The 21,348-nt window shown below is 41.7% G+C and overlaps 2 protein-coding genes across 4 annotated transcripts; one reads left to right on the top strand and one right to left on the bottom strand.

Moving 5' to 3' along the window:
* Positions 1-1,319: 1,319 nt before the first annotated feature.
* Positions 1,320-18,699, bottom strand: Adal (adenosine deaminase like). 3 transcript variants are annotated; one of them, XM_032904045.1, is made up of 11 exons: positions 18,503-18,699; positions 17,118-17,328; positions 16,763-16,893; positions 16,144-16,204; positions 12,001-12,088; positions 10,477-10,558; positions 8,148-8,274; positions 7,094-7,174; positions 5,758-5,896; positions 3,422-3,522; positions 1,320-2,908 (listed from the first exon to the last, which is right to left on the bottom strand). In XM_032904045.1, the coding sequence occupies exons 2-11, from the start codon at positions 17,175-17,177 to the stop codon at positions 2,696-2,698; spliced, it is 1,083 nt and encodes a 360-aa protein (XP_032759936.1). In that variant the 5' UTR covers positions 17,178-17,328; positions 18,503-18,699; the 3' UTR covers positions 1,320-2,695. The 3 variants fall into 3 exon arrangements, with proteins under 3 accessions (XP_032759936.1, XP_032759934.1, XP_032759935.1); XM_032904043.1 differs by lacking the exons at positions 12,001-12,088; positions 17,118-17,328; positions 18,503-18,699 and having other exon boundaries at positions 16,763-16,807; XM_032904044.1 differs by lacking the exons at positions 10,477-10,558; positions 12,001-12,088; positions 17,118-17,328; positions 18,503-18,699 and having other exon boundaries at positions 16,763-16,781.
* Lcmt2 (leucine carboxyl methyltransferase 2) lies at positions 18,620-20,865 on the top strand. The gene has a single exon (XM_032904042.1). It carries the CDS (start codon positions 18,776-18,778, stop codon positions 20,834-20,836), a length of 2,061 nt encoding a protein of 686 aa, XP_032759933.1. The 5' UTR covers positions 18,620-18,775; the 3' UTR covers positions 20,837-20,865.
* The last annotated feature ends 483 nt before the right edge of the window (positions 20,866-21,348 follow it).

Genomic DNA, 21,348 nt, shown 5'->3' with positions numbered 1-21,348 from the left:
AAAATTGAGTTTAGGAGTTTAACTCCTTTGGGAGATAAACAGCAGAAATTACTGTCTATTGAAGATGCTTTGATGAGCAGGTCAGAGAAAAGATGACCATGGCAAGATGGCCAAGACCTGGAATAACTAATTTTCACATTTATTAGATATCAATGACTAGATTAAGATCAGAGATAGTTTTCAGGAGAAAGACTATCCTAAAATTTATTAGGATGAGTAATTAACTAGGGTTCTAGTACTGAGGAATTATAAACAAAGAACTAACATTGGCAATTAAGGGAAAATGGTATCTCAATTATGCTGCCTAAGCAAGCAAGAAGGAACAAGAAACCCCTGGCTAAAGCAGGGCCTCAGGATCTGAGATGGCTTTGGAAGTGAGCTGCAATGTCAAGGAAAATGAGATTATTATCTTTAGTATTAATCTGTCTATGTATAGTATTGTGGAACAGGCATAAGGGTATTAGCAGACAGACGGTTCTAAATGTCTTGTATCTTAAACTGCTTCTGCTTCTCTTTCTGTAAAGCAGAGTAATGTTTATACCTAGTCTGCCTCTCAGGGATATCATGTTAATAAATGTTATGCCCATAAAATGCTGACTTTCTTTATATGTTGAAGTGCAAATTTTATATATGCAAATGATATAAAATTATTAGTTTGATCATAAATTCTTATGATCAAGTTGTGGATGGCAGGAAAATAAATTCTCTGACATTATTCTTGTTCTTTTGAGTTATCTGTTTGAACCTTTACATGGTAGGCAAAGGAACAAATTAAAATCATATCACATGGGGTTGGGGATTTAGCTCAGTGGTAGAGCGCTTGCCTAGCAAGCCCAAGGCCCTGGGTTCAGTCCTCAGCTCTGAAAAAAAGAAAAAAAAATCATATCACATTAACTGGGCAAAGTTTTAAAATACATAGGACCAACTCATCAACTTACAAAGGAGAAGAATGTAAAAAGAAAAGAGTGTACTCTCATTACTAGAGGAAAACTGGGCACAAATACTGCCAGTGCTGAGGATGAATAGGAGCAAAAGTCAGTCTAAGAGAAAGCACAGAGGAGGAGCAAGAGGTCTAGGCCTCTAGTCCTTTCATGTCTACAGCCTTTTCGGGAGAGGCATACACAGAAATGTACACTACTAGAAACAATATTGTCATCTGCTCTCATCATGTTTGTTACTACTTTTCCATATTTTCTCACTGAATATATTATACATTCTAACTCTGTCTATTTTTTATAATACTTTGAAATGCCTACATCGAGGGTGAGGATGTACTGAAGGCCCTGTATTCAATTCCCCAGCACAGTAAAGAAAAAAGGTTACATTTTACAGATTTTATCTGTGTAAGTGGATATAGTTAGAAATATAAGGTTATAAAACAATAACTAAGAACTTTGAAAGTTAAGTACTTTCCTTTATCATGTACCCTAAAAGGCAGAAACAAAAATCTCAACCTTAATTGAATTAAGGGTGCCACCAGGTTTCTTCTCTGAGATCAGGGAAACCATACATTCTAAGAAGGAGAATAATTCAAGCATACGTTATTAGTTTAGTGTTTTTAATGCTGTGATAAACACCATCACCAAAAGTAACTTGAGGAGGAAAGGGTTTATTTCCTCATAATTTGTAGTCCCTCATCCTGGGAAGCTGAGGCAGGAACTGAAGCTGAGCCATAGAGGAGTGCTGCCTATAGCTTGCTCCTCATGTCTTGTTCCATTTCCTTCACTTTCCACCCAAAACCACATCCTTAAGGGTGGCATCACCCTCTGTGGCATGGGCCCCCTAACTGCTCAAGCACTGATTAAGCCAATCTTGTGGGAGCATTTTCTCAGTTGAGGGTCCCTCTTCCCAAATGACTCTAGCTTGTGGAAAAAAAACTAACCAAGACATTTGTTATCTGTTAAAGTCTTTTTCTTTGCATTCAGAACCAATCTTAGCTGTCACCTATCTTTGGCTGATGAGGCCATGGTATATGTGTGTTCATGTAACTCTGTGCGTGTGGGCCATCATCTGGGCATGGGACTATTGGTGATCTAAGAACCCTAGATGCCACAATGCTACCATTACTACAAAGATCTTTTAAGGGAGTCCTAGCACTGTGGAGGTCCTGGTAGCTTCCCAAGGGAAGCCAAATAGAAGCTGATTTTAAACCAGAAGCTCTGGCTATGTGTCTTTCTTACTTAGTCAGTCATTCTTTTCCTAAACTAGAGTGATTACTCCAACCCCCTTTATATATTTCTAAAGATATTATGAGAAGGGCAAAGCCAGATTCTAGCTTTGTTATTGCAGTCGCCTCACAACTAGGCACCCACACAAACGGTGCAGGTGTGCACTGTGACCTAAAAAAAAAAAAAAAAAAACTCGAAAGGATAAAGGGAAGTGGAAGGAATTTGATTAAACATAACAAAACGGAGGTTTCCCTAAAGTCAGAGTTTCAACTTCTCAGAAGGTTTATGGTCACCAATGGCAAGAGAGTGCTACGTGAAAAAACAGAGTCACTAAGGAATGAAGGTTTAACAACCTCCCAGCAAACAGCATGGAGGCACTGCCATGCAAGACCTCAATGCTCTTAGTCTGGGATGAAGGTGCTAGAGTTAGACCCATGTATACTTGGCTACTGAACTTGAAGTCATTTCAAGTGGGCAGTAACTGAGTGGGGTACACAGGGCAGGAAGACCTTGCTTACGACGTATAATCAAGAGTAGTTCACCTCGTTACAGCCTAACATTTTCTGTTTCAGGTGAGTCCACCTTTTTCTCAGTTCAGATCTGGTGTTGTCAGAAGCGAAGATGTAGTTGATGGATTCATAAGACAGATCCCACACCTGCAATGGGGTCAGATTAAATGTTTCTGCTGCCAGTTGATATTCTTGAGAAAGGCTTGTCGCAAAAACACCTTTATCATCGGTCTGCCGGGTAAATGAGAACAGGTCAAGATAAGATGTTTTGTAAAATTCACTTTTTTTTTGTGGTTCAGATCTTATTTTCCCATTTCAGGACTCTAAACAAGAACTTATAAATACACATTTGTAAAAAACTTGTTTATTTTAAAAGAAAAAAAAAAAGACCAGAGTGCTGCATGTTAAAAGCACATAAAGAGTTTTTAAAGCATATTCGTGCCCAGGACTCATCCAAGGTCAAATAAAGCAAGAATCCTGTGGCAAGGATACTGGGCACCAGCATTTTTTCAGCTTCCCCAAATATTGCCCTACTGCTTTTCAGAACCAAATGGGAATCACCTGAGCCCTCTGCAGCCTCTCCTTCCCCGTCCCCTTCTAGTTCTGCTACTGGGACATTTCCTTCAGGCACTCAGGGAAGGCAGCCAGCAAGATAATAAATATTATTAATATTTATTAATATTTATTATTATGGCTTAATTCAATGTACTGAGTTAAAAGAAGCAGAAAGATAATACTTCTTACACAGATCACAGAAGGATGAGCAATGCTGTACCAGAATCCAAAGTGATGCTGGTCATAAGAAGGAACTGTCTGGCTTTTGATGTTTGAGGTCAAACAAAGTTCTAGAAGAAAGGAGAAAATCCTCCTATTAAAAGCAAGTAAGTGAACTCATTCAGTGACCACCATGCAGATTCACAAGAAACCTTCCAAACTCTGCTGATTGAAGCAGTTTCATTACTGCACAAAATGTACTATTCATTACTTGTGAAGTTGTAGTTCTGAGCTGGGATGTACCTTGGCAGAAGAGGGCCTACCCTTCCCATGCAAAGCTCTGCATTCGCCTCCAATACTACATAGAAACACAAAAGCATACTTCAGATAGTGCACTTGTACAGAGGTATGTGTTACTGCTGGGACTGCCACTAAACCTGACAGGAAGTTACTGCTTTCTTCACAGTGACTTGCTTCCCTTGCTTTATCAAGATGGAAAGATTAGTGGCCTAGAATATAATCAGCTTGTCACAATCCTTCACAGGGCTTCACATCCACTGATTTTGGTTGGTTGTTTTAAGAAAAGGTCTGGCTATATATCCCTGGCTAGCCTGGAACTTACTATGTAGACCAGGCTGGCCTTGAACTCATAGAGATCCACCTGCTGCTGCAGCTCTGGGATTAAAAATACGCCGTCACGCCTGGCCTCACACTGACTTCTTTTGAGATGTAGTTTGGTCTTCTGATGAGTTCTTATAAAGGAAGCTGTCTACTTTGTTTACTCTTATTTTCAGCAAATGGCATAGTGACTGCCACAAAGTCATCATAAACTTTCACAAGCAAGTGTGCTATGGTCAGTTGGTATGGAAAAATAGGTTTACAATTTCCCTAATTTTTTAATGTGTTTTTAAATTTTTATTTTATATGTCCAACATTTTGCCTATGTATGTCTCTTGTCACTTGTATGCCTGGTGCCTGAGGAGGGAGGCCAGAAGATAGTGTTGATCCCTTGGAACTGAGGTTACAGAGAGTTGTGTGCTCCCATGTAGGTTCTGAGTATTGAACACGGGGTCCCTGGAAGAGCGCCATTGCTCTTAACCACACCACCTCTTCAGCACCAGTTTCCCTAGTTTTTGAGACAAGTTTCCCCTAAGTACTCTAGGATAGTCTCAAACTAGTAATCCTCCTGCCTTAGCCTCCTACATGGTAGGGTTATAAGCCTGTACCACCATGCCTGGGTATAATTCTTAAGGAAATGTTATACATTTCCATAACATTAATTTTATATTTTTTACATTTATTTAGAGATAGGGAGAGAGAAAGAAAATGAGAGAGAAAGAGATAGAGAGAGAGAGAGAGAGAGAAAATGAATAAATGAATAAATGAATGAATGAATGAATGACAGAGAAGAACCTGTGAGTTTCCAGATAGAACTCAGGACATCATGGTTGGCAGGATATTTGTGAACCATCTCACTGGACCTATGTGTTAATTTTATTATAGTCATCTTCAAAATTCTAAATGACCTTTATTTGTTTAAATTTTCTGTGTGTGAGTGCAGGCCCTTGAGGAGCCCAGAAGAGGGCACCAAATTCCCGGAGCTGAAGAGACAGCTCAGTGCTCTCAACCACTGAGCCATCTTTCCAGCTGACCGAGTGACCGACCTACCTACCTTCCTTCCTTCCTTCCTTCCTTCCTTCCTTCCTTCCTTCCTTCCTTCCTTCCTTCCTTCCTTCCCTTCCTCTCCCCTTCCTTCCTTCCTTAGATTTATTAATTTATTATATATAAGTACACTGTAGCTGCCTTCAGACACCAAAAGAGGGCATCAGATCTCATTACAGATGGTTGTGAGGCACCATGTGGTTGCTGGGAATTGAACTCATGACCTCTGGAAGAGCAGTCAATGCTCTTAACCACTGAGCCATCTCTCCAGCCCCGAACATTATTTCGTAAATAAACAAAGCAACAACAAAACAACAGAAGATTGAGTTCCCAGCACTAGGGACTGTAGCAGTCAGTACGATGGACACAGAGACAAAGACAGACAGAGAGATGGAGATAGAAAAAGGGAGAGAGAGAAAAAGAGGAAGAGGAGAAGGAGAGGACCAGGGAAACAGAGAGACAGAGAATAACAGTCAGAGATAAATAGAAAGACACACAGAGAGCTGCCCTCCTAAAACTTATCTTCTAATAGAATCTAAAAGTTCCACCACTTAATGAGACCAGAAAGCACACACACCATGTGTCTTATTTTGTAAATGTCTGAATTATAGATCAGTACCTTTCCACATAAATCTTGTAGTCCAGGGCCTGGAGAAAGAAGGGGCTAAAGGGTTATCTAGGCAACATGACATTCTAAGTCTTACCAAGAGGTATCCGGTGTTGCCTCACGAAGTTCACCTGATCTACTGACCCTGCCTCGGGAGTGTTGAGGAATGTTCCATGCCCAATTCTGTCAGGAAGCAGATCCAGCAACATCTGTGTTTCTTTTTCCTTATTTGGAATCTTCAGAAAAGTGAGAAGAGGGGATCAGTGGCTTGTGCTGGTAACCGATGTATTTTATTCTGCACGCTGAGCAGTGAATGCCAGCATTCTTAGAAAACATAATTACTGAACCCCTCTCAAACCTTCTTAGCTGTATCAGTCATTTACGGCCTAATAATAATCTTAGGAAGTATGAACATAAAGAAGTAAAACCTAAAAAAGAATTTCCACACATAAAATAGAGACCCTGATTCTATATGTGTATACATGTGTTCACATACATTAGGAAAAAAGTAGAGAATTACATACTAAATTTAACGTCACCTCTTGGGAGGACTTCACATCCTTTTCCTTTGGTTCTGTAATCCCTTATACTTGAAATTTCTTCAGACATATAAAACTTTCAGTCAAAAAAGTGTTTTTGAAAACAATATTCACAATCTGGGATAGTGGAGGTAAGGGTGAAAATCTAACTTCATAAGACTCCATGGCCTCACATTTCTCTCAATGCGCTTATACTGTATATTGACAGGGTTATCCATGTACATACTATAATCATTTTCTCCTAGATGGACTGGAAGGCAAGTGACAAGAACATTTTTTTTTTTGGTGGGGGGTGGTTAGGCTACAGAAGCCCTGGAACTTAATCTGTAGATTAGGCTGGCCTTAAACTCAGAGATCTGCCTGGCTCTGCCTCCTGAGTGCAGGTTAAAGGTCATCACTGTCCAGCTGGCCAGAACATTTTTTCGTTGTGAGTCTAGCCTTTAACGGCTGAGCCATCTCTCCAGCCCTGGCCAGATCATTTTAAAATGAACTATTTTATATGAATGCAGCGAATAAGAAACTAAGATATCAAGCAGGTTGTGATCCTGAGAACAGGCCAGAGATAACTGGTTACAAAATAATGGGAACCATAAAAACTTAGAAACTAACATTAAAGAAAACCATGTTTTAATGTTTTAATTAACATTTAAAAGTACTTCTAACTCCCCCTTTAAAAAATATCTTCTAAATTACCCTGGCACTTGGGAGGTGGAGGCAGAAGGGGCAAGGTGATTCTTGGCCACAGAGTGAATTCCAGGCCAGTCTGGGTTGCATGAGACCGTACCTCATAAAAACAAAGAAAAAATGTTTTCCAAGAGAGGCTTATTTCTCGTTACTGACAAACAACTCTGCTTTTAAAGTAGCCTGCCCTCTCCACTCTGTGACAGCACTTACCTCTGCAAGATGCAATGCCAACTTCAGGCCTGCTTTTTTAGCTTCTAAAAGAGGCTCCAAGAAGTCTTTTGCTTGTCCTATCTTGAAGATAAAACGAGGGTGTATAAGAATTCTGAGCATATTGAGGGATCTGGGGTTCTACCCCAATTAAGGGGTAAAATGATGACACATTGGTTTCTTTTGAACCTCTTGCTTGTAGAGAGCTATACTGTTGGACACTTTAGGGAATACACCATGGAAAGGCTATCCCTGACCTTGAAAGTCCAGTACCAGTGAGCTAAGCTCAGTATGTCAGTTGGATATGACAGGCCAAAATTTTTCTTTCTTTTTTCTTTTTAATATTTATTTATTAGTATACACCATACAGCTTTCTGCCTGCATGTATGCCTGCGGGCCAGAAGAGGGCATCGGATCTCAATATGGATGGTTGTGAGCCACCATGTGGTTGTTGGGAACTGAACTCCGAACCTCTGGAAGAGCCGTCAATACTTTTAACCACTGAGCCATCTCTAGTCCCAAAATTTTTATTTCTGAAAGACATGTATATAGATGTTTAGTATTATGGAGAACTCACTTGGTTTAGAAAGCTTCCATGATTAAAAAAAAAACCACATAAATAAATCACAAAACCAGACAAATATCAAAGACAGCTCACAACAAAGAATTAATTGGCCCCAAGTAGCAAGACTTTTGTTTGAATCTTTCACTTAGGAAGCTCATGAAACCTTTCTTTCTAGGGGTTTATGGCATAATTACACTCTTAACACCTTCTCTATTCATCATACACAGTGCAATTAACTCCTGCACATAGAGACTGTTACTAGTTATATTGTCTTTAGAAGAATGGAGAATGGTCTTATTCGATAATATCAACAATCTATTTTTATGGTATTTCTTTTTAAAACCCTTAAGAAGGCCATGCTATGTGTTCTGATGGTCTAGGGCAGAACAGGGCTTCATATGGCGTCTGCTGGACACCAACGCATGCTATGATGCTCCAACCTAATCCTCCCCCACTGATTCTACCGTTAGGAGAGACAATATCGTAACTTACAGTTGGATCTCCACTGAGGTCAAGTCCAAGAACTGTATCCTCAGCAGAGAGGAAGAACTCTTTAGCAAGTTTGACAGTCTCCTTGGCTACTGTCGGGCCACCTTTTCTGTCAATTGCCATCAAATACCTTTAATATAAGAAAAATACAGTTGATACGAACTTGGCAGGAAGATATTATGATCAAGAAATTCACAGAGTAGGTGCATGTGTGCCTATAATCAAAGTATCTGGAAGGTGGAGGCAGAAAGATTATCCTTGGCTACAATGTGAGTTCAAGGTCAGCCTGGGATGCAAGAGAACTGTCTCAGAAAAACCAAACCAAACCAAAAACCTCTATCGATTTCAAACCAACTAATCCCAAAAAGGTTACCTTTAATAATCATATGCCTTCTCTTTACTCAACTGCTTCATTGAGATTACTTAGCACAAAACCACCCAGAGAGTAAAGGCAACTCAGAACCACAAATTTATCAGAAAATGGGTGGAGTTTGAGGCCAGCCTGGATCACATTAGATCATGTCTAGACCCTGTCTACATCAAAACAACACAACAACCCATCCACATTTAAAAAACTAGTAATGCATATAAAAAGACATTTCTGAGTGTTGCCAGGGAAAGAGTGGCTAACTACTTGGATGTGGTTTACTACATAAAGTAGTGAGTCTGGCCACTTGGATGTGGCTTACTATATAAAGTAGTGAGTCTAAGCACAACATTGTACTTTGATACACAGAACAAGACATGAATGCCTAAGTAGTATTGGTATCTAGCCTTCAAATTTCCAACTGTCTCACTTTTCTCCCATATCGTTGGTGGTGGCGGCAGCGGCAGTGGCAGCAGCGGCAGTGGCAGCAGCAGTGGTGGTGTTGGTGTGGTGGTGGTGGTGGTGGTGGTGGTGGTGGTGGTGGTGGTGGTGGTGTGTGTGTGTGTGTGTGTGTGTGTGTGTGTGTGTGTGTGTGTGTGTGTGTGTATTTAGTTTTAGTTTGAATCAGGACCTAAATGAAGTATATACTTTGTTAGTCACTGTATCTCCTATCTTTTTTTAAAGTGTATTTTATGTACGGGTGTGCACATGCTCACTGTAGGATGTGCATTTTGAGTGCATGAAAGTCAGAAGACATTGGATGTGGTTTCTCAAGGACCTTTTGTCTGAAAAAGAGTCTCATTGGCCTGGAACTTCCTCATGTAGGCCAAACTAGCTGGCCTATGAACTTCCAAGGATCTGCCTGTTTCCAACTCCTATCTTACCATCTCTAGGATTACAACATGGGCTTCTGGCTTTTCTTATAACATGGGTTCTAGGCATTTGAAGTCATGTCCTCATATTTGCTAGCCAAGTCCTTTACTAACCGAGCCATCTCCCCATCCACTTACGTTTCTTTGAATCTAGCCAGTTCTCTCCCATTCTCATTTCCATCCTAACTCTTTTTGTATAATTTATTTGTTTAAAGAAAATAAGATTGCTTCTCCTACGAAGCTTCTCATGTCTGGATTTGTTGCATCTCTATTTTAAAATGCCCTCTTGTATTTTCTATAAATAAATAATTGGACCTAGTCTAGAAGCTTAATTAGACCAGATTTAGTTTTTGGCAAGAATAAATAAGTGATGAAGTATCATGGCACATGCCATAATCCCAGCACTTGGGAGGTAAAGGCAGGAGGATCAGGAGTTCAAGGACAACCTTGTCTATAGAGCAAGTTCCAGTTCCATCTGGGTTACTTGACCCTGTCTCAAAAGACAAAACAATGTCAGAAGGCTGACTTTGTACTGGGTATGTAGCAGTGAATCAACAACAAGGACCATGGGTGAGGAGGGGATTTGGGGGTCAGAAGCATGCTGAGTAGACAGGTCAAGATGGCCTCCTTGAGGAAATAACAGCCAAATTGAAACCTGAACAATGAGCAGGTAGCTATGTAAGGACATGGTGGAAGGCATAAGTGCCAGTAAGTTCCACTGAGATGGATAGTGTTAGCCTGTAGGAGAGAGAGAGTAGGCCAATATGGACTAAAAGGAGCGGCACAGACAGTGATTGAAGAAAGGCAGCCAGATCATGTGGGACTATGCAGGTAGTGATAAAAAGTCTACTTCAGCTTAACAGCAGTGAGAAGCCATACTCAACGTGAGCAAAAATACTAGAATTTTACTGCCAGATGACTAATTCAGTATTGCGCTCCCTCTTCAGCAACAAGGTTCTTGATTCTATTTATTTATGTTGTAGGTAAAAATAGTTGATTTTTAAAAAAAAAATCCATCTTACCTTTATCAGGCAGTAAAATACCACATTCTGTTTTTTAAAAGGATATTGTTATTGACATCCCATCTTCTTACCTAACGTCAATGTCTAAGTTTTCTTGTTTGCACTGTTTTATGCCTTCCAGTACGGATTCCACGTAAGTCTTCCTAGTCATGCCTTGGAAGAACACAGAGGAACACGCGTGAAGACAGTGTCACCTATTTACTCCTTCAAACAGCGTCACTGAGTGAACACCACTGTATGCCGTGCAACAGCCTGGTTAAAGATGAATGACCTTTAGGGCAACTTTTTAAAAAATATTTTATCTTGTGTGAACGTGCACACGCACAGATGTGAATGAGCACCCACAGAGGCCAGAAGAGGCCTGGAGCGAGATTTACATGTTGTGGTTAGTCACCTGATATGGGTGCTGAGAACCAAACTGGTCCTCTGCAAGAGCAGACAGGCTCTTAAATCCTGAGCCATCTCTCTGGTCCCCAAGGAGAAACATTTGAGTATAGTATTCTTTGTCACCTGTAGACTGAACCTGAGACAAATGCTCTTCCACTAGGCACAGTCCTATTCCCTAAAAGATGTGGCCCAGGCTGGATTCAAACTCATGATCCTTCAGCTTCTACCTCTTCAGAGTAACCTATCAGTAAGTGATATCACAACAGTTAATGATAACTGTATTTCAGTAACATTGAAAGGACAGAGCTAAAAAGGTGAAGTTAAAAAGCCAAAATCAACTTTAGGGATAATAAGTGCTTTATGAAAATGTTCATAAGCAAACATAAAAGTAATTAAAGACAGAAAATGGGAGTCATAGATAGAGACCACAAGGAGAGAAGAGAGAAGGCGGTCTCCATGAGACTTGATGGACTATGAGTTCATGGCTGAGTGAAACACTCCTGAGGACAGACTGCTGGAGCAGAAAGAACCCAGGCAAGACTCAAACAGCAAGTGCTTATAAAAAGATAGATTAGGGGTAATATGCTCAGTAATTGTTCTGAGGCTGATTAAATAAATCTAATAGTTTAGTTAAATAGTTTAGATTAATCGAATAGAAAGTCCTCCTCTGGTGCCATTCACCTTGTCTTTGAGACAGACTCTCACTGGCAGAGGACCAAGCTGATGACTGGCTGTCTATCAAACGCCAGGAATTTGCCTATCCCCATTTCCCTAGTGCTGAGGTTGCAAGAACACCATTCCTCGCCTTTTTACATGGGTTCTGGGTCTTGAATTCAGGTCCTCATGCTTGCCAAGCAAGTACTTTACCAACTGAGCCATCTCCCCATATGCTGTATCCTTTTCTTGAAGAAAACCTAAACAAGGAAGATCAGACTAAAAGAGGGACTACTTCCCAAATAGGTTTCATACTTATTCAAGAATAATTCATGAAGGCTGGACATCACTGTGGCCCAGTAGTAGGTCCCTGGCCTATAGTGTGTGAGGCACTGGACTTGAAACTCAGCTCCACACATACTTATGAGAAGCCACTTGAAACATCGCTAATGTAAGATACTTGTTATTGAGTAATAGAAACAAATAGGAACCTTGTATGAGCAGGACACATGGAAACAGAACAGGACATTCACCCAGGACTAACTCAACTTTACCAGTAGCACCTTCTCCTCTGGGAGTGCTCCTCAGCTCCAGGTACTTGACACCATCATCTGCAAACTCCTTAATGACTTCTTTTGTGACCTGATAATAAAGGCGATGTACACAATATTGATAATCTATAGGAAGGTGCCTAATGAATGGCCAAGTGCTACAGTTTCATTTCATTTATTAAATTTCATTGGCAAAACCTGACCAAAACCTCCCAGGTAGTAGGGCTGTCTGCTGCTTTTTCCATTCTTAATACAGATTATGTCAGTTCGTCAACAATTTCCTTGACCCTATTCTCATCTGAAAATGAGGTCTGCATAGCAGCCATTCTTTTCTTTTCCTTCCTTTCTTCTTTTCCTCTCCTCTTTTCTTTCTTTTTTTTCTTTTTTCTTTTTCTTTTTCTGAGACAGGGGCTCAGATATTCTAGGTGGGCCTTAAACTTACCTGATTCTCCTGCCTCTGCCTGCCTAGTGGCATACCTGGCTTTCTCTCCCTTCTTTAAACCATTCCCAGAATTTATAATAACAGATAAAACAGAGTCAAAGCCATCGAGCTGCGATGAAATGTGTTTTGTGCTGGGGAATGGACAGACTGAAATAAACAGCACTGCTAATATGACCTTTAGACATTACTTGTGTGTCAGCTACGGTCACAGCGTAAGGTTCTTATGCAAGTTATTTAGGAACGCCTTGTATTTTTTCATCAAATTCTAGCAAAGCTAATTTTTTCTCTGAAGTTTTTGAGGAAATTCCCCTCAGGCAAAAAAGTGTGTGTTAAAGCAGAACTATCTAATTCCGTACGCATTTTCCTTTCCTGCCATCAACCCTAAGAAATATCAAATGTAGACGGGAAAAGGACCAGAATGAGGTTCCCACAGGTCTGTCCTAGTCACCTTCAGCCGTTACGTCAATCCTAACCTTTGACTGTGTGCAAGGACGGTGTCTAACAAAGGAATAAGCATTGGCTGATTCCACAGGCAATGCCTAACAGGATGGCACCTAGAGGAATCATAGCAATATAGTGTCTGCACCCACTTTTTTTCCCTTATGTAAACCAAAAATGATTCCCCCCGGACCCCCCTTTGTTTTTCCAAAATAAGGTTTCTCTGCATAGCCCTGTCTGTCCTGGAACTAGCTCTGTAGATCAGGCTGGCCTCAAACTCACAGAGGTCCACCCGCCTCTGCCTCCCCAATGCTGGGATTAAAGGTGTGTGCCACTACTGCCTGGCCCAAAAAGGATTTTTTTGTTCTAGTTTTTCAGGACAGTGTTTCCCTGTGTAGCCCTGAGTGTCCTGAAATTCAATTTGTAGACGAGGCTGTTCTCAAACTCAGAGATCCATCTGCCTCTGCCTACCAAGTACTGGGATTAAAGACATGCACCAACATGCTCAGCCCTCGACCTTTATTTTGCTTTTGAGATAAGGTCTCAAAATTTAGTCTAGGCTGGCCTTGAACTCACAATACAATGCTTCTGCCTCAGTCACTTGAATGCTGAGATCACAAGTATCCACCATTATACCTGGCCATACTTAATCACTTTAAGTCTGTTTTCATCTGGAAAAGGAACAAAAAAAATTACCTCAAGAAAGTTGCACCAAGTGCCACATCTAGTACATTATAGAGGTTTTTTGTTTGTTTTGAGATAGGATCTTACTATGCAGCCCTCAATGGCCTGAAACTCACTGTATAGACCAGGTTGACTTCAAACTCACAGAGAGTCACCTGCCTCTGCCCGTCAAATGCTAGGACTAAAGGTGTGCGCCACCATACAAGACCCTTGTAGAGCACCTTATTTTTCTTACATATTTCAGTCCTGACTCATTTACATTACACATAGGTCATCTTGACCAGGGTTTACACAAACCCCATGTCTTCATTAGGGTTTCTATTGCTTTGATAAAACACTATGACTAAAGGAACCTTGGTGATAAAAGGATTTAAGCTTACAACCATCAATTCATGTTCCATCACTGAGAGAAGTCCAGGTGGGAGCCTGGAGGTGGGTAGAAGCCAAGGAGAAGCCATGGAGTGCTGCCTACTGGCTTGCTTCTCATGGTTTGCTCAGCAGAGGTACACTGTTCATGGCGGGCTAGGCCCTGCCACACAAATAATTAACCAAAACTACCCAGTAGACTTTGCTACAGACCAATCTTATGGACACATTTTACCAATGAAGAGTCCCTCTTTCCACATCTGTCAAGGTTTATGTCAAGTTGTCAAAAACAAGCCAGGATGACCCATAATCTCACAACTATAGCAAATGATCTCTTAGTCTTATAGATGTTCATGTACTATATGGCTACTTCACTGTTATCACCTGTAGATGCCTCTGCCACCAGCACTAAAGCAAATGCATAGAATCTTTACGTCTCATCTCATTTAAGAGCTTTCCACCAACCTTTGATCTGAAACAAAGTGAAGCAGGTGAACACAGCATTACTCTACTCATAGTACATCAAGCTCTCAAAACCTAGAACTTCACCATCTTCCCTGTGATATCCACTAGTAGAGTAAGAGCTGAGCTCTTGTGGTAGGCTGTGCTCCCTGGCATCTGCTGAGCAAATAATGAGACTGTATCATTTGGGATGTCTATAAACCCTACCTCTGTGTCCAACAGAGAGCCGTGGCTCCATCTACTGACAAAGCCTCAGGAGCAGGGGCTGTGTCTGTGTCTCTTTATCCCCATGCATTTGAGAGTGACTGAGACACTGGGAGTATACACTCAACTTGTACTGAGCAGATTACTACTTTCATGACAATTCTTTTAAAAATCAGCGTAAGGCATTGGCCTAAGAACTAATGTAAAGTCTGTTGTTGTTTAAAAAACATGAAGAAGTGAGTGAAAGGAAAAAGGAGGAAATGAGGAAATTATTAAATTATCGAAGTTAATTCTTCTCTATAAGAAAATCAATACAATCAACATGTTTATTCCAAGGAGGAAAAAATCCTAACTACTTCAAAGTTAACTCTCCAGACACAAATTGTATTTTTTGTTTTGTTTTTTTGGCCCTCAGGTATGATAAGGATCAAACCAAACCCAGGGGCTCCTTTATTCTAGGCAAGCCCTCTACCTACCAATGAACTACTTACCTTGCCCTATTTTGTCCTTTTCTGTATCTGACTCCTTCTTTCCTTTCCTGGGCATGCCTTTCTCCCCCTTCCTCCCCCTTCTCTCTTGGTGTCAATCTTGCTATACAGTCCAGGTTGACCTGGACTTGTGGTCTTCTTGAGTGCTGGATTATAGGCATGTGTCACAGTTTCCCTTACTGACCTGGTGGTGAATCCCAGCATTTGAAAGGTGGAGACAGGGTTGGAGATTTAGCTCAGTGGTAGAGCGCTTGCCCTAGCGCAAGGCCCTGGGTTCAGTCCTCAGCTCAAAAAAAAAAAAAAAAAAAAAAAAAAAAAAAAAAAAAAAAAAAAAAAAAAAGAAAGAAAGGTGGAGACAGGAAGACTAGGAATGCAAGGCCAGCCTCAACTACAGGAGAATATGTATGAGACCAGTCTGGGCTCCATGGAAAAGAAGGGAGAGAGGAACAGATAAGAACATAATGGCTCTCTGAGGACAAATAGTCCTCTTTTTTGAAAATTTATTTTTATTTTGTGTGCACAAATATTTTTCCTGCATATATGTCTGTGCACCATGTGTGTGCAGTGCCACAGAGATCAGAAGAGAATATCAGATGCCTGGAACTGAAGTTACAGCAGGACCCTACATGGTGCTGGGAATCAAACCCAGGTCCTCTGCTAGAGCAACCAGTGCTCGTAGGCAGTGAGCATCTCTCCAGCTTCCAGCTATTTCTTATGACATGTCATGTATGGAAAACAGGTCAGGCTTTCACAAGATGCTGATCTTGGTTCTTTCCTTACTTCCCCCATTTCCCTTCTATCCAGTTCCTCGTTTTAAAACAACAACAGACTTTACACTAGCTCTTAGGCCAATGTCTTACACTGATTTTTAAAAGAGTTGTCATGAAAAAAAAATCTGTAACAGAAAAAGGAAAAAATAAAGAGAAAGAGAAAGAAAGAGAAACTGGGTGGGGGGAGGGAGCATTTTCATCAGAGTATTGATGATAGCAAAAGGCCATAGGCAACATTAACCGTGCACTGCTTTGAAAAGTCAGACTGTTCTAACCCTCCTCTGTGTCTCACCATCAGGATGTCCTCAGCACTAGTAGTAAGCTGATGAATAACTTGGAACATCTGGAAACATCTACAAATGAAACAAATGTTTTAATACACATTTGTCAACAAAAACTTGTTACTCAAGAAAAACTCTCAGAATGGAATTAATTAGTAAATTTGAAGTTAATAGTAAGTATATATTTATTTACTTATTTTAAGGAAGAGCAGCTCTTAACCGCTGAGCTGTCTCTCCGGCGTAAATATATATTTAAATTTACAAAGAACTACAGGATACTCTTCTTTTCAAAATTACATTGATCTAGAAAGACAATTTAAAAGCTAAAATAATATATTATTTATTTATATTGAAAAGTGTGAAATAATCATTCCTATTCTTTAATCCTGCCAGGATAGCAAATAGAGAAAAATCAATCTGTCTTTATTTTCAAATCTAAGAAGTAACTCAATATGACATATAAATCATTAAACCTATTGTCAGTATTGACAGTTGGAAAAATGGTGTATGTTATGTTGTATATTTCATGCCAGATGTCTACCCTATTTAAGTATCAAATATCTGATTCTTACATATTATAATCTCAAAATACAGACAGACAAAAAACTCCTACATCCTCCCCAAGCTTACTCTTCTAAAGTCCTTTTCTTTCCCTTGTCAATCATTGTCATGTGACCATGAACTTGAAGATGTGGCTTCTTGGCTATTAATTTCCTCATGGTACTGGAACTAATGGAGCCATTCAAGTGGGCGTGAAGCTCCTAAAACAAGAGTACAATCAGTAAAACGTTAACAAGTATCTATTAGACTCATGGCCCATACCAGGCTCTGGTTGCCTGGTTCCTAATTGTAGTTTATACTAGGTAAGCTACTTGATTTAGCTATATGCCTTCTACAATTTCTATCCATAAACTTTACTTTTCTTCCGTGGAAAATGATGTAACAGCCATTATACAACAACAAGAATTCTGTAGTTAATTCTTACCACTTTTGGCAATTGCATGTAAAAGTCTGTCTTCCGTGCCCACTGCTGTCTGGCCTCCATCACTTTAGTAGAAGGAAAGTTTCTCTTCGATCTTATTCTTGGCTTGGACAATACAACTTACAAAATCATAATTTCTGAGGTGCTGGACTTTCTTCAGACTGCCATATTTTAAGAAAACTTGCTGTATGTGTAGCTTTCGGATCACTTTCACCTATACTAACAAATACAACTATTTTCAGATCTTCCATAGGAAACAGAAACGCCACTGCTGATATCTTCTTTTTACACCCCCCACTCCCCAGCTCCCATTAAGTTAAGCAAAGATTACTTAGGTGTGTCTGCAGTGGGGAAATGACTAGTAAAAAATACAAACAAGAAAAAAAGGAAAACTGAAAATCCAGAGTTTGTCTGTTCCTTTAACCCTTATCTACTGGGTAAGGTCAGGTTAACCTGCCTACGTAGCATGTATTTGCTTTCACAAGAAAACAGTTTTCATTTCGAAGTCTATGTTGCACAAACACGTTCCTTAAATGGGCTGGGTTCTGTCAGGACCAGATCCTGTCTCTGGATGGTGCCTAGTACTTGCTGTCTCCTGTCTCAGCCCCTCCTGGGTAGACTGGATACCTTTATTAACACACCTTCCACTCACTGAATCATTCTGCCACAGAATCTGCTCTTCTAAGATCACTAATGAGTTAGTTCCTAACACCAAAACAACATTTTCCAATAACCAAATCTTCATAGAAACTTTGTCTTGATCCAGTGGGACTCCAAAACACATACTCTCAGCCCTTACATACTACTGCTCTGAGTTAATCATTCTTAAAGTCATTCTAATTTCCTTCCCTAATCCAGGCGGACACCAAATTAGTAAATGATAAGATTTCTACATATCTCTGGGAGTGCTTTCTTATTGATATCTCCTAGGCACACAATGTAGAAACTTTCTTTAAAACTCCAACCTGGGTTGCTTCCTTTAAAAAAAGCGGGAAGGGGGAACTCAACACCACCACAGCGGGCATACTCCATAACACATAAGCATCACGGAATCTTGGAAGTGGAGGGGAGTGTCATTTTATAAGTGAAGACATGCTGAATACTTTACTCACTGTAGACCTAGCACAGAACTTAGAACGCGGGAGACTCAATAGCATGTACGGGGGCAGGAGGTTAAACTATCGGTAATTATCTGTAAAGCTGTAAAGCACTTTCCATGTGGCCTAACTTAAGATTTAAATGAGTCCTCCTCGCAACGAGAACATTCAATAAAGGAAAAACTGTTACTTTCGTGCAAGGAACAATCTGTTCTTGACTGCTAAAGATGCGAAATGCTGGTCCTCTTTTGCCGGATCAAAAGGATATCAGGTTGTCAGCCTCCGACTCACCTGAAAATGTTCTCAAATACGAGGACCTATACAAGGTTGTTCCCTATAGAAAATGCCTGTACAAAGTGGTAACCTGAACTCCCCAAACGCTAGCTGTTAACTAAGCAGAGGGCGTGTTCGCGGGAAAATGTAATTTGGAAGGAAAAAAAATGTCAAAAAGTCTCTCGCGGTTTTTGGCTGACAGCGATTTGCCCGGAAGTGACGCACCCGGAAGCGGGAGAGCTGGAGTCCGGTGAACGTTCTGTGTGGAGAATAGCGGAGCGCCTTCTGGTCATGGGCCCGCGAAGCCGCCAGCGCCGGACGGGAACGGTTCAGAGCACCAATGACAGCAGCTCCCTCAGCAAGCGATCGCTAGCCGCACAAGGGTACGTGAGCGATGCCTTCGCGGCGCTGCTGGTCCCAGGGATCGTGCGGCGCACGCCGCTTATCCACCGCGGCTATTACGTGCGCGCGCGCGCCGTGCGTCACTGCGTGCGCGCCTTCCTCGATCTCACTGGCGCGATCCCGTCCCCGACCAGAGCACAGATCCTGTCACTGGGCTCAGGTTCCGACTCGCTTTATTTTCGTCTGAAAGCTGCGGGCCTGCTGACCCGAACTGCTGTCTGGGAGGTGGACTTTCCGGACGTGTCTCAGCTCAAGGCGAAGAGGATCGAGGAGACCCCGGAGCTGTGCGCGCAGACCGGTCCTTTCAAGATCGGGGACTCAGCGTCAACTCTGTGCTTTGAGAGCTCGGACTACCGCATCCTGGGCGCTGACTTGAGGGAGCTCCAGCGATTGGGCGAGGCCCTGGACAGTGCTGGCCTGGACGCCACCTCCCCAACGCTGATCCTGGCCGAGGCGGTGCTGACCTACCTGGAGCCTTCCAGAGCTGCAGCCCTCATCGCCTGGGCTGCCCAGCGTTTCCCCGACGCCCTTTTCGTGATCTATGAGCAGATGAAGCCGGTTGATGCCTTCGGGCAAATCATGCTGCAGCACTTTCGGCGGTTGAACTCACCCCTGCATGGACTGGAACTCTTTCCCGACGTGGAGGCCCAGCGCCAGCGCTTCCTACAAGCTGGCTGGACTGCTTGCAGCGCCCTGGACCTGAACGAGTTCTATCGCCGCCTTATCCCTGCAGATGAGCGCCAGCGAGTTGAGACACTTGAGCCCTTTGATGAATTTGAGGAATGGCATCTGAAGTGTTCCCACTATTTCATCCTGGCAGCATCTAAGGGAGATATTCTGTCAGAAACTCCAATGTTTCTGCCCTCGGAAGCGTCTTTTCAGATAGATCCTGCTTTGCCTTCAGGGTTTCTTTCTGCCAGTGTAGTCACTAGCGACCACCAGCACTCAAGTCTGCAGAGATATGGCCACTCCTCTGTTCTCTTGAGCCCTGGCATTATTTTCAGTGCAGGAGGCTTTGGAGAACAAGAGGGCCGACACTGCCGGGTGAGCAGGTTTCACTTGCTCTCGAGATCCTGTGACTCTGAATGGAAAGGCTGCCAAATAAGTACTTTGGAGACTGAAGGCCAGTGGGATGGACGCCTTTATCACACCATGACAAGGCTTTCAGATACTCAGGTTCTGGTTCTTGGAGGGAGACTATCCCCAGTAAATCCAGCCTCTGGGGCTCTCCAGCTTGATATATACAAAAGTGAGGATAATTGTCCCGAGGGCCAAAATGTAGTGGTAACAAAGGCTGCCTTGGAAGAAGGGTCCATGTTGTCATGTTGGAGGCATTCAACAACCGAAGTATACTATCAGAATCAAAGATATTTATTTGTGTATGGTGGTCGAAGTGTGACGGAACCTGTACTAAGTGACTGTCGTTTTCTACATGTAGAGACAATGGCTTGGGTCAGAATCCCAGTACAAGGCTCATCACCCGAAGGTCGGCATTCCCACAGCGCCTGTAGTTGGCAAGGGGGAGCACTTATCGCTGGAGGTCTTGGGGCTTCTGAGGAACCGTTGAGTTCTGTACTCTTTCTCAGACCAGTATCCTCTGGATTCCTCTGGGAATCAATAGATATCCAGCCCTCCATTACCCCAAGGTACTCTCACACTGCTCATGTATTTAATGGAAAGCTGCTTCTGGTTGGAGGGGTCTGGATTCATTCCTCCTCAGTTCCTGGAGTGACTGTTATCAGTTTGACTACAGGGTTGAGCTCCGAGTATCAGATTGACATCGCGTCTGTGCCATGGCCATTAATGTTGCACAACCACAGCAGTGCCCTCCTTCCTGAAGAGCAGCAGCTCCTGCTTATTGGAGGCGGAGGGAACTGCTTTTCCTTTGGTACTTACTTCAACCCCCACACAGTGGCATTAGATCTTTCCTCCTTAGGTTTAGGGCAATAAAGACTGGACTTGATATATTCAGGACCTAAGGGTGAATTTGATTGTCTTGCCACACTCCCAACACACATACCTTTCTTCCTTACCACACTATTGAGCATAGACCATGAAAATGATTATTAAAATACATACCAACAGTGAGTATAAAAATAAAGCAGTCGAGAGTGGCCTATATCCTAGGGCCTACAGCGCCACGTGTCCAGTTTTCTGGGATTCTACCAATTTTCAATCTTAGCCATTTATTGAGTCACAACAACCTTTAGCCTAAGTAAAAAAAAATTCCCAAACCTGGGTCTTGTGACCTAGATTAATTATATTTTGGAAGAAGTTTCATACAGGTAAAAATACACAGTTGAATATAATTCAGGAATATAGTGTTGACCTGTTGCTATGGGTGAACAATCTGAAATGAACTCTGCAGTTTAAAGACTCGTGCTTTTAGTTTGAATATAGAGAACTTTAACAACGAGAAAAAGTACAACTTGAAAATTGTGCTTTTGATCCCTTTTTTTGCT

Source organism: Rattus rattus, chromosome 5 (assembly GCF_011064425.1).
Source record: "Rattus rattus isolate New Zealand chromosome 5, Rrattus_CSIRO_v1, whole genome shotgun sequence".
Taxonomy (NCBI): domain Eukaryota; kingdom Metazoa; phylum Chordata; class Mammalia; order Rodentia; family Muridae; genus Rattus; species Rattus rattus.
Note: the sequence above shows the minus strand (reverse complement) of the source record. Positions and strands in the feature narration are given on the sequence as shown.

Excerpts from the sequence above, each read along its gene's own strand:
- Lcmt2 (XM_032904042.1), top strand. The coding sequence starts at position 18,776 with ATGGGCCCGCGAAGCCGCCAGCGCCGGACGGGAACGGTTCAGAGCACC.
- Adal (XM_032904045.1), bottom strand. The coding sequence starts at position 17,177 with ATGGAGGCCAGACAGCAGTGGGCACGGAAGACAGACTTTTACATGCAA. Across the intron at positions 16,894-17,117 it reads ACATGCAATTGCCAAAAGTG|GAGCTTCACGCCCACTTGAA; the intron begins GTAAGAATTAAC and ends CTCTTGTTTTAG. Across the intron at positions 3,523-5,757 it reads GCAACACCGGATACCTCTTG|AACTTTGTTTGACCTCAAAC; the intron begins GTAAGACTTAGA and ends CCTTTCTTCTAG.